At 37.3% G+C, this 13459-nt stretch overlaps 1 protein-coding gene across 1 annotated transcript in view; it reads right to left on the reverse strand.

Moving 5' to 3' along the window:
- Positions 1 to 352: 352 nt before the first annotated feature.
- Positions 353 to 13459, reverse strand: part of LOC112058395 (uncharacterized) — a 73896-nt gene continuing 60789 nt past the window's right edge. The window contains exon 7 of the mRNA XM_024099189.2: positions 353 to 3400. Coding sequence (XP_023954957.1) covers positions 3297 to 3400 — 104 coding nt within the window. The 3' untranslated portion in view covers positions 353 to 3296. The remainder of the gene's footprint in view (positions 3401 to 13459) is intronic.

The following is a 13459-nucleotide window of genomic DNA, read 5'->3' on the forward strand; positions in this document are numbered from 1 at the left end:
GTTCTGCTGAACGGATTTTGACGCGGATTTCACAAATAGATTAAGCAAAGTTCAGGGCAACATATAGGCTTTGTTTCATTAAAATCGGACAGATAGAAAAAAGTTATCTTGAAAAAACCGGATTGCTCAAATTGATTTGCAGGCGTTATTTGGAGAAACGAGATTTCCACTAAAACTGTGTAATATCGATATTGAGGCACATATTCTATACTCAACTGAACAATTTGTTTGTTTATTTGGTTGAACGCGCGAAACTAATCTCAGGAACTACTTAAAAGTTCAGGTTCAAACTGAATAATCCTTTTTGTGTTTAAATAGTCACATTGTCTACTTTTTTATCGTATAATGTTATGCAAGATTTATTACTATAAAAAGAGCACGAATTTGGCGCAATAGCTATTAAATACTTATCTATATACTTATAATAAAACTGTAACAGGTCAAATTACAGAACTTTTTGATTAATTTAAAAAAAAAAAATATCATAGGGCATTATACAATCGATACTGAATTCAAAAACATTTTTTTTCGATTATTTGTCTGTCTGTCCCTATTTTTTGTTGGCCGGGCATCACACTGAAACTACTGAATGAATTCAAATGAAACTTAGCACGGTTTGAGAACATAATACGGGGCAGGTTATAGAATACTTTTTATAGCGAAAATAAAATCAGAAGGGGGTGAAATCGGGGTTGAAAGTTTGTACGTAAACTTTATTATAGACCGGCATTTGGCCGGGAGTTTGTGATAGGGTCTTTGACCGTGACTACGGCTGGGTATTTTACCCAAACAAAAAAAAGCGCGGCCTTCGATCGGGGGGTTGTAATATGGCCTCTGATCGTGGCTACGGCTGGGCATTTTTCCGATGCACAAAAAACGGAACGCGTGGCCTTCGGCCGCGCACCGTATTGTAGCCCGGCCTTCGGCCGGGAGTTTGTGATACAGCCTTCGACCGTAACTACGGCTGGGCATTTTACCCAAACACAAAAAATGGAACGCGTGGCCCTCGGTCGGGAGTGTATAATACAGCCTTCGACCTTGACTACGGCTGGGTATTTTACCCAAGCAAAAAAAAGCGCGGCCTTCGGCCGGGGTTAGTAATATGGCCTCTGATCGTGGCTACGGCTGGGCATTTTTCCGATGCACAGAAAACGGAACGCGCGGCCTTCGGCCGCTCACCGTATTGTAGCCCGGTCTTCGGCCGGGAGTTTGTGATACAGCCTTCGACCGTAACTACGGCTGGGCATTTTAGCCAAATACAAAAAATGGAACGCGTGGCCTTCGGCCGGGAGTGTATGATACAGCCTTCGACCTTGACTACGGCTGGGTATTTTACCCAAGCAAAAAAAAAGCGCGGCCTTCGGCCGGGGTTTGTAATATGGCCTCTGATCGTGGCTACGGCTGGGCATTTTTCCGATGCACAGAAAACGGAACGCGCGGCCTTCGGCCGCTCACCGTATTGTAGCCCGGCCTTCAGCCGGGAGTTTGTGATAGAGCCTTCGCGCACTGTATTGTAGCCCGGCCTTCGGCCGGGAGTTTATGATACAGCCTTCGACCGTGACTACGGCTGGGCATTTTACCCAAGCAAAAAAAAGCGCGGCCTTCGGCCGGGGTTTTGTAATATGGCCTCTGATCGTGGCTACGACTGGGCATTTTTCCGGTGCACAGAAAACGGGAGTTTATGATACAGCCTTCGACCGTGACTACGGCTGGGCATTTTACCTAAGCACGAAAAACGGAACGCGTAGCCTTCGGCCGCGCACTGAATTGTGGCCCGGCCTTAGGCCGGGAGTTAATGATACAGCCTTCGACCGTGACTACGGCTGGGCATTTTACCCAAGCACGAAAAACGGAACGCGTAGACCCAAGCACGAAAAACGGAACGCGTAGCCTTCGGCCGCGCACTGTATTGTAACCCAGCCTTCGGCCGGGAGTTTGTAATACAGCCTCCGACCGTGACTTCGGCTGGGCATTTTGCCCAAGCACAAAATACGGGACGCGCGGTCTTCGGCCGCGCACTGTATTGTGGCCCGGCCTTCGGCCGGGAGTTTGTGATGCAGCCTCCGACCGTGGCTACGGCTGGGCATTTTACCCAGACACAAAAAAGTACGTACTTTGTTGTGCACCCTCTTTCGTCCGGGAGTTTGTGATAGGGTCTTCGACCGTGGCTACGGCTGGGCACTTAACGCAGACACAATTAATTGCACGCCCGCCGTAGGCCGGGGGCTGGATAGGGCCTCCGACGATGGCTATGACTTTGCATTTTACCCAAGCACAAAAAACGCGCACATTATTGTACACCGGCCTTCGGCCGGGGCTGTGATTTTATAATTTTTATATATAAAACATACGAAAATATAAATAGAAGGGGTGACGGCGTCGAAAATGTACATAGATTTTCACGCGGACGAAGTCGCGGGCACCTGCTAGTTTAAATTAAGCCTAACCATAGTGCAACACAAACCACAGTTGGTTTTACTGTGCACTAGTTACATAGTACAATATTTAAGAAAAAAAATGAGTGCGTACAAAGTACACATGTCAGAAGTGAAACTTCTTTGGCAAACTAATTTATAAATCTTGTTTACATTTATACAAATCTAAAACTTTATATTTCCGAGACTAAGAGGAAGAGAAAGAACTACAATTATTAAACTAAAGAACCGAGACTAAAAGGAAGATAGTTTAGGAATTTAATTGTCATTAAAATATAATAATTAACTAGTAAACGAATACACAACCAATATGGCGTGTATTATTTCTCGATATCTCGTATTCTCTCTCTCGTTCAATCTTTCTCACTATAGCTCTCTCCCACCTCTCACTCCATAGCACTGTGCGTGATACGACGTTCGCTCTGTGTCACCTTTTCTCTCAATCTTTCTCACTTGCTTGCTCCCTACTCTCACTCCACGGCTAGTTGCTTCATGCTACGTTCGCCTTGTTTTACTCTCTCTCAATCGGTCTCGATCGCTTTCTCTCTCTCTAACAAACAAAAAGAGAAGAAAAACAATCATTAGCGGACAATGGACATGCTCTCAACAAATCTGTTTACAGTGAACTATTAATATAGCTATAATTTACAGTGCTTTTATGGTTCTCAGTTGAATATAATTCAATTGTGTTTAACGATCGTAGTTAAATAATCAGTAGCCATTCTAGATTTGAGTTTTATATTAAACAATTCTTCAGGGGAAAAAAATGCTTTCAAATCTTATTTCACGTTGTAATAAATTACATTACACTCTATGTGTTTGGATGTAAATTACTTTATTTCCTAGGACTTATCGTAATTGTCACCGTATAATGATGTTGACAGACGCTAATGTATAGAGCAGACTGTAGATGTTTAGCTGGATATAACTCGGTGATGAAGACTGCATGGCTGCCGGGTTTTCACCTGTAACAAAGGATTTTGTTTTAGTTCACTAGTTTCGACATTAAATTTAAATAAAAGGCCAACCATATTTATTCCTATTGAATGATTAATGCAATATTACGAGTATATTTTAAGATTTATTGATGTATATTCTTATGATTAACTCGTAAATAAACAAACTAGTTTATTATTATAAAATTGATTTCTAATCTAAATTCCTTTTTTTTAATCAGCATTTTTTCTCTACTTCAATACTACTAATACTCGCTTCAATCCACTGCTAGAATGTATTTTTTTTAAAGGAAATTCAAAAAATTCAAAATTCATTTATTTCAAGTAGGCTCAGTTTACAAGCACTTTTGACACGTCAGTTGACTATTTGTAAAGATTCTACCACCGGTTCGGAAGGCAGGTTCTGCTGAGAAGATACCGGCAAGAAACTCAACAGTTGCTCTTTTGAAAAAGTCATACAGTATTACAATTTACATTTGATAACAATTAAATTACAATTTCTTATAGTTTTATTTCCTGTGTGAAGGTGGAAGCTGATCCAATGGCCTCCAAGCACCTTTGTCGTTAAGGAACTCATCAATAGTGTAGTAACCTCGACTAAGTAAATGTTTTTTAACACATTGCTTAAAGTTGTGCATTGGCAAGTCCATCACAGTCTTGGGGATCTTGTTATAGAAGAGTACACCCAAACCCACAAAAGATTTTTTAACTCTTTGGAGACGATATGCAGAAATAACTAACTTATGCCCGTGTCTAGTAAGACGTGGGTTTAGATCTCCTTTTCGTTTGTACAAATTAATATTTTGTCTCACATAAACTATACTGTTATAAATATACTGACAGGCTACTGTTAAAATGCCTATTTCTTTAAACTTTTGACGAAGGGACTCGCGTGATTTTAGTTGATATATTGCTCGAATTGCTCTTTTTTGAAGTACAAATATAGAATGTATATCAGCAGCCTTGCCCCACAACAAAATACCGTAAGACATTACGCTGTGAAAGTACGCAAAATAAACAAGTCTAGCTGTATCAACATCAGTAAACTGTCTTATTTTTCTCACTGCAAAAGCAGCTGAGCTGAGTTTACCTGACAGTTTTTCTATATGAGCACTGAAGTTTAGAATCCAAGGTCACTCCCAGGAAAACTGTGGAATTCTCTATTTCTAGTGTTTCACCATTGATCATTATAGACTTATCTAATTTTATAACATTTGGTAATGAAAACTCAATACATTTAGTTTTCTTTGCATTTAAAAGTAAGTTGTTAACAGTGAACCAATGCGACACATGCGATATGGCACGGTTTACATCGTCGGAATTATCTTTACTTCTGTCACTCTTAAAAATTAGGGAATATTTGCCATATCTTTTACATGTGGCCAATATTCCCATTCCCCTCCAACTACCCACCCACCCCACTTCTAAGTGGGTACGACAATTGTCCAACAGGGAGGGATCGAACCACCACCCCTCGGTGACGAGTCCGACCGCTTTACCGTTGTGCTATTGAGGCTCACCACCACTTTGAAACACTATTTATATAAACGGCATATATTTTGGCTGGTAGGAGGCTTCGGCCGTGGCTAGTTACCACTCTACCGGCTAAAACGTACCGCCACGCGATTTAGTGTTCCGGTACGATGTCGTGTAGAAACCGAAAAAGGGGTGTGGATTTTCATCTTCCTCCTAACAAGTTAGCCCGCTTCCATCTTAGACTGCATCATCACTTACTATCAGGTGAGATTGTAGTCAAGGTCTAACTTGTAAGGAATAAAAAAAAATACTGCGCTAAAAATTGTTAGTAGTTAATATGACGTAGGCATGAAAGTATTTTTTTCAAATTTCACCACATAAGGGGAATTTCCGCGGTTATAGAAAAATCCCAAAGTCGCAATCATATCTCGTCTATAAATAAAAATACCAGTTGTAGATAGTATTAACGACATACGTTCGGGATCCATACATTATAATGGATGGGATAATGGTACAAAGAGAAAAATTTCTAAAAGCACAGTTAGGTCAAAAGATAATTCTCGGTAAAAACTAGAAATATCTCAGGTCGTATCAAAATAATAAAACATTATTTTCTATTTCCCACGAGCACACTTCTTTTGCATTCGTAAAGAGCTTTTAACAAAAAATTCAAAATAACCCTATTTTCTCAAAGAGCGGCGCTTTCACGTTCATTTTGGGTTCCTTTTATTACCGCAAAAAGTGGAAGCCGCGTACTTTAAGCGAACTTAAATGTTTATTATTCATGTTTGGGTACGCCAGTTTCCATTTTTTGTTAGTTTGCGGTTAGTATGGGGTTATAATACCGAAATTGTAGATGAGTACTGAAAATTTTTTTGGCCTATTTTAGATAATGTTTAAAAAGTTAATGCCTAGCTCTCTCATATATACCTACTTTAAAAAAAGGAATAATAACTTTATGGAGTACTAGCGGACAAATTTTTTCACAAATCCCGCGGGAACCATGGATTTTTCCGGGATGAAAAGTAGCCTATGTGTTAATCCAGAGTAAAATCTATTTCCATTCCAAAAATCAGCCAAATCGCTTCAGTAACCGCAGCGTAAAAGAGGAACAAACATAATTACACACTTTCACACTTACACACAAACTTTCGCCTTTAAATTAGTGTGAAGAGCGGGGGCACACGAGCGGTGCGTTGCTTAACATTAAATGAAATAAAGAGCCTGTGACATATGTCATTTTACAATGACAGAAAGGTCACAGCCCACGCTCATACCATAGATAATATACGACACTCAATTATCGAGTTTGGACTGCGATGGTTTTGGAAGTTAACAGATTTAAAGACCTTTAACCGTACCAGTAAAAAGCATTTTTTTTTAAATTATCCTCGGCGTTATATAAATCATGACCACAATCGCCACTCACCTAGCTTCGGTGCAACCCTTCGAAAAACAACGCAAAACACCAAACTTTAAGGGTCAAAGGCTTGCCACGAAGCTAAGGGTCAGTCTGGAGCTTTCCGTACAAAAATCAATCAAATAAAAAAACTACGTTCACTCCAAATAATATGAATACATAATTATTTATACTTCTGTTGCTATTTTCATCACAATCATTTAGATAAAATGTTTCTCTTGTTGTTACGTTCGTTGGCAGAATACTAAACAGTTTTGTGCTGAGGGCATGTTTGTCACCGTAATTGGATGGGTGAGGTTACCTCATTTGTAACATTCAGGAAGAAGTCGAGCTGCCTTCTTGTATACATCTCTTGTTAGAGCATAATAAGGCACAAGCATTGCCATATTATGCTCTATTTCATAGACCTATTACTCATAGATGGTCAGTAATTGGTGAAAAACTATTTTATACTTGTAAGATTGATTTATTGGTTGTTATACCATCACGTTTGAGAGTATTTTTTTAATTTTTATAAATAACTAGCGGACGCCCGTGACTTCGTCCGCGTGAAATTTGATGTAAACTTTCAACTACTCCTACCTTAGCCCCACCCTGCCCCTACCCTATCCCTACCCCTACCCTACCCCTAATTTTCTTTGTTATAAACCTCACAGAGCCCGAGACCTTTCCAACGACTGCAAAACCGTGGAAATCGGTTCGTGCGTTCTGGAGTTATAGCGTCAGGAAGGAAAATCCGACTTATTTTTATATACCTAGTCCTAGGCCCATTTTGGGACATGTCTTTTCTCCTCTTTATAATATAAGTACAGATAAGTACGTAGATAGTAATGATCAGGTTTGCATTTGGTTTCACCGTTTATGTTTCTTACCTATGTTGAAAACTTGCACTGCATGAGTTAAAGTTAACAAACTACGTTAGATCATTTACAAAGCACTTACTGAACGTAGTCGGTTAAAAATTAACCACCCGTTCCCTTTTCCGGATGTCACACTATGACGGCAGTTGGAATACCAAGTAGACTCTCGCCGAGGGGTTATTTGTCATTATAATTGGGTGTCCTACGTCATTTTGCGGGTGTCGACTGCGGAGGATATCATTATTTCATTTTTATTTTTATAGTACCTAAATGGAATATCATAAGTTTCGGACTTTTTACCCGACTGCGTCAGAAGGAGGGTAATGTTTTTTGAGCGTATGTATTGTGTGTATGTTTCTATGTGTGTATGTATGTCCATTTCTTTGGTACGCTCTACACCCTAAACGTCTGGACGGATTTTGACATATGAGGTGTCATTGAGTTCGTTAGAATTGTGGTAGTGACATAAGGCTATATAAATTTTGAAAATGGCGCCTGTAAATGAAAAAGGTTTTTCAATTTAGTCAGAACTTTATACAGTTGTGATAACTACTTGTTTTTCTCTTTTCAGTTCATTAAGCAGTCGGGTTTTTGGGTTTTCATAAATATTGTTTACAGGATTGTTGCTATACGCGGAACCCTTTAAGTAAAATGAATACTAAAGTTTATGAATGACTTTTTCACTGAGAAACAACTGAACAGATTATGATAAAGTGTCATATTTAATATTATTATATGTTTGATGAGTATGTATTGACATTTTAATTATGTTTTTATTACTCTAAGCTTAGTTATTTGGTATATATTAATTCAAGTATTTTATCTATATTGATAGTAATCGACATCGATTAGAACATTGTTAACTGTGCAATTCTATCGTAAAGAAATTACAATGTCACAAACATAATTACAAAATTCAATTAAGCTGCCACACAGTTCGAGAGTACGAGACATTGTACAAAAAATATGTATTCATTTAGAACCTAAATAGTGTTACAGGCAATTTAGGCTTCGCAGTGCAGACAATCTTATCAGTGGAAGTGGTTCCCACCATTATAGCTATTAGGACTTTCTAGGTTTACGTGCTCGGCTTATATAAAATATCCACTCTCATACAAGTCATGTTATACTTTTATTATGACGAAAGTTTATTACAGGATATTTATTTCGGGCATATATTCAATACACGGAGATTATATAGAATGTCGTTGAGTTGGTCTTCCCTAACCTTTTTACCATCGAACCGAGAAATGACATGAGGGTTTGCTCTTACGTAATTGGGATTCCAGTACCTCTTCGCTGCCTCGTTTCTTATTCTGACATGTGGAACACTTTTCTCTTGTCTTGACAGTAACTTAATATAATATTTCTCCGTCAAGGGTAGATAAATATTTAATAACACAATTAGTGACTTAAACAGATATAAGGAATCGTTTAGTAGTTCTTACATACTTTATAATAGCTTCATTCGAATATGTATGTAAGAAAATCTTGGAATCTTAATTTGACCCACTTCCCGGTCTTCGATTAGAATGAAATTTTGCACACGCTCTAAGTTCTGATGACAATAAATGACTAGCTAAGAAACGTCATCACAAATCAAATATGGCGGCCTCTCCAATCACTTGTAACTGTGTATGTTAGAAAATCTTGGAATCTTAATTTGACCGACTTCTCGGTCTTCGATTAGGATGACATTTTGCACACGCTCTGAGTTCTGAAGACAGTACATGACTAGCTAAGAAACGTCATTACAAATCCAATATGGCGGCCTTTTCAAGATGGACTGTTTTAAATCCACCCCCATGATATGGACTTCAAATGAAGGGCTTGCTGTCAGAAATACGAAAAATAGTCACATGACTTAAATTTAATATTTGTAATTTTTAGTGCGTGCTAAAAGCGTGTTTTTAGTTTTTCAAACTATTTAAAGTTATTATTTATTTTATTATTTATGGCTGTCATTATGAATCAAAAGTCCTCAAAAAAAATCAAATAAAAAGGCCTATGAACGGAAATAGAAACGGAATAGGAACGTCCATCGGCTGATGATGATGATGATGATATATGAATCACTGCGTAAATTACAAATAAGGTATTTGCAATAAAACAAATAAATTTCCAAAATTTATTGTACTTTACATAAAAAGATTTAGGTACTACTGTATTGAAAGGATAATAAGGGTATAAATCTAAGGAGTTCCCAATAAATAGGGTACGAAGATTTCTAAAAGGTTTATGGTAAAATCCACTTTCACTAGTAAAATTATCGGTAACCTAAAATCTAAATCGGCCGTAACGGTGTTTAGTACGTACATATTTTTTGTAAATTGCCTCTCTTAATATTGTAGCGAACTTTCAGAAAACGTAGCACAAAATTTATTTTCTCGTTTACTGAATATTGAAATGAGCTTATAATGTTATACCTAGTCAAATTATTGAATACTAGTTTACGCCGCGCGGTTGCACCAACGTGGTTCCCGTTCCCGTAGGAAAACGGGGATAATATATAGCCAATAGCCTTCCTCGATAAATGGGCTATCTGACAATGAAAGAATTTTTCAAATAGTTTCTGAGATTAGCGCGTTCAATCAAACAAACAAACAAACTCTTCAGCTTTATAATATTAGTATAGATTAACGGACGCCCGCGAAGTATGCGTTTTTAAGCCGAATTTTTGCCGTGATAGCCCAGTGGGTTGTCTGACTTTTGTCTCTGATTCCGGATGGTGTGGGTCCGAATCTGGTCCATGGCATGCACCTCCAACTTTTCAGTTAAGAAATTAAATATCACGTGTCTCAAACGGTGAAGGAAAACATCGTAAGGAAACCTGCATACCAGAGAATTTTCTTAATTCTCTGTGTGTGTGAAGTCTGCCGATCCCCATTGGGCCAGCGTGATGGACTATTGGCCTAACCCCTCTCATTCTGAGAGGAGTTAGGCCTCAAGCTCAACAGTGAGCCTAATATGGGTTGAAAATGATGATGATGAGTGCATTTTTGCATCTATGAATTGCACTTCTGGCACGCTATTTTTTTTTTAAATAAGAATTTAATTTAATTGTATCACGTTAATTAGATCTGAAATAATTAGGACTAGTAAGGTTCAACGCATTGAGTGACCTGGATTGTTGCCAAGTTTTTCCTGCAGCCTTACTAACCACGAGGCCAATACAAAATGTATCTATCTACCTACTTTAGCCTATAATACATATACATACACTATCAGATATAACGTGTCTTTAGACTCACTTTTAAGTGGTATGTTATAGTTAGTCGAATGCAGTTATGGCATACCTAATATAATGTTTCAGTAAATTTTTATCATCATCATCATCATTATCAACTCATATTCGGCTCACTGCTGAGCTCGAGTCTCCTCTCAGAATGAGAGGGGTTAGGCCAATAGTCCACCACACTGGCCCAATGCGAATTGGCAGACTTCACACACGTTGCATACCAGAGAATTAAGAAAATTCTCTGGTATGCAGGTTTCCTCACGATGTTTAGCCTTCACCGTTTGAGACACGTGATATTTAATTTCTTAAAATACATATAACTGAAAAGATGGAGGTGCATGCCCGGACCGGATTCGAACCTACGTCCGAATCAAAGGCAGAGGTCATATCCACTGGGCTATCACGGCGTTTAGAGGGCAAATTACTTGAATAATAATAAAATAATTATTACTTAATGACTGGCTATAGGTATGCAAACCCTTAATTAAATTTAAAAAAAACAATGCGTCGGAATTTGAGCATCTCTTGAGATACCTAATACTAATAATAATATCCAGATAATTTGGACAAGTCAAGGATTAACAGGCGACCAAATGGTTTGGATATACGCCAAGTTACCCATAAACCCATGCTAACAAACGATATACTGTGGGCTTTACATTAGTTTACGAAAACTACGAGTAAGATGAAAACTGTTTAATTAAAACTTTGAATAAATGAAGTTATTATTATTGGCTAAACCATCGATCGTAGATCGTTAGATGGGCCTTAAAGCGTCGCGGAATTGTCATTGGTTTCGCACATTGAGTACCTAAGTCATCACTCGTAACGCATTTCTCTTTATTCATGTTGTTGCTTGTGTTTTTACACTTCCAAAATGAACATGAAGGGATTAAAATAAGAAAAAACAGTAAATATTTTTTAAGTCCACTCCACTCACAGCATGCGCTTGTTACGTACTAAGATAAGATGTGCGTGCACCTCTTTGGTTAATGACTTAACTGTGCGTTCTTTAATATGGTGGGGCCCATCTCACATCAGAGTAGAGTATTTCCCATAACTATAAGGTTATGTATATCCTTCAACAAAATTAATTCATAATGGTCAAAGAACATGTGTACATGCAATAAATAATATTTATTTTGTATATAAATCTTAAAATGTGTCCCTTATACGCATTCTAATGACGTATTTATATATTTTAAAATACAACGTTGTCGCTTACGTAAAGGCGTGTGTTACATGGATAGTCGATATTATTTGAATTACTTTTTATGAAAACATAATATTCTTTTTTGTAGTTAATAGAATATTAGTTATGCAGTGCCTGCCTTAGTGGTCTCTTTAATACTTTGAAGTTCCTGGAAATTCTCTCGAGCACCCTCTATATTTGCAATACTTTACTTAAAGGATTTACCTAATATCTTTGTAACTTTAATTACGTTGAAAATATTACAGAATTTATAATAATTATATTATATGTTAGGAAAACGAGTAAAGTTAACCGGTTTTCATTATTAAGAGCACACTCCAGCATTTGCTCACGTAGTCTGCTATTATCATTACAATTTTGTTTCAAGACCAGAAATAAGCCGATTAAGATATTTCAAGTTAGCGAGAGTTCATGCTTTCTACGGATAGAAATTCATTCATACTAATATTATAAATGCGAACGTACGATAAAGTCTATCTTTTATCTTTTCACGGCTAAACTGTTTAACCGATTTGTATGAAATTTTGAATAAAGATAAATTATAGCTTGGTGCAAAAGACAGGCTACTTTTTATCCTGGAAAAACAAATTCCTTTATTGTTTCCGCTGGATTTGTAAAAAAGTAGAATTTATTTTGAATGCGTAAGTTTTTATTTAATCTATCCTATTATAATATTATATAAATGCGAAAGTAAATCGATCTGTCTGTCTGTTAAGTACCTTTTCACGGCTAAACGGCTGAACCGATCAAGATGAATTTTAGTATGATGGTAAATGGAACCTTAGATCAAAACATAGGGTATTTTTTGTTTCTAAAATAAAGGGAATGAAATAGAGGTCAAAAGTCCTTCATTTTAAGAGTTACAGTTTTAAAAATTTGTTCATAAATCATAAAAAAATACGAAATACAATGTGATTCAAGAATTTAATAAATTCAACCCCTAAAGTGGTGATATAGGGTTTGAAAGTTTACGTTGATTTCCACGTGGACGAATTCGCGAGCGTCCGCTATTAGAGGTATTCTAAACGAGAAAACAAATACAATAATTTATTTCTTTAATTATTTCTTTAATCCTACTAATATTATAAACGCAAAAGTTTGTAATGGATGTTTGTTATTCTTTAACGCCGCAACTACTGAACCGAATTGGCTGAAATTTAGAATGGAAATAGATTTATACTCTAGATTAACACAATAGGTTACTTTCATCCCGGAAAAATCCACTATTCCGAGGGATTTGTGAATAACTAAATTCCACGCGAATTAAGTTTTTGCACATCTCGCAAAAATCACGATTTTTTTCGGGATAAATGTGTTAATCCCGGGTATTATCTATCTTCGTTTTAAATTTCAGCCAAATCGGTTTACTAGTTGCATCGTTAAACATCCATACAAACTTTCGCTTTTCTAATATTAGTAGGATTGTAAGACTTACAAGAATATTACATACAGACCAGTGCTGTAGTAAATTTTATCGTACCTACACTACATAGAGTTTTAGATATCACGCCATTTGTCAGGGCTTGATGCGTTGCTTGGCACCGGTCCAGACTCCAGACCGTCGGATCGTCTGTTCAACCCTATCTGTCTAAATGATTGTGTGAATATTGATCCCGTTATATGAAAATGAGGTTCCAATATCGTCATATTTGATTCATGTTGGAAATATGCTTTGTTCCTATTATCTCATAATTCATCAGAGTAAATATGGTTGTTTTACAGGTGTGATAGCCTAGTGGATATGACCTATGCCTCCGATTCCGGATGGTGTGGGTTCTAATTCGGTCTGGGGCATGCACCTCCAATTTTTTTTCAGTTGTGTGCATTTTAAGAAATTAAATATCACGTGTCTCAAACGGCG

This window comes from Bicyclus anynana, chromosome 2 (assembly GCF_947172395.1).
Source record: "Bicyclus anynana chromosome 2, ilBicAnyn1.1, whole genome shotgun sequence".
NCBI lineage: Eukaryota > Metazoa > Arthropoda > Insecta > Lepidoptera > Nymphalidae > Bicyclus > Bicyclus anynana.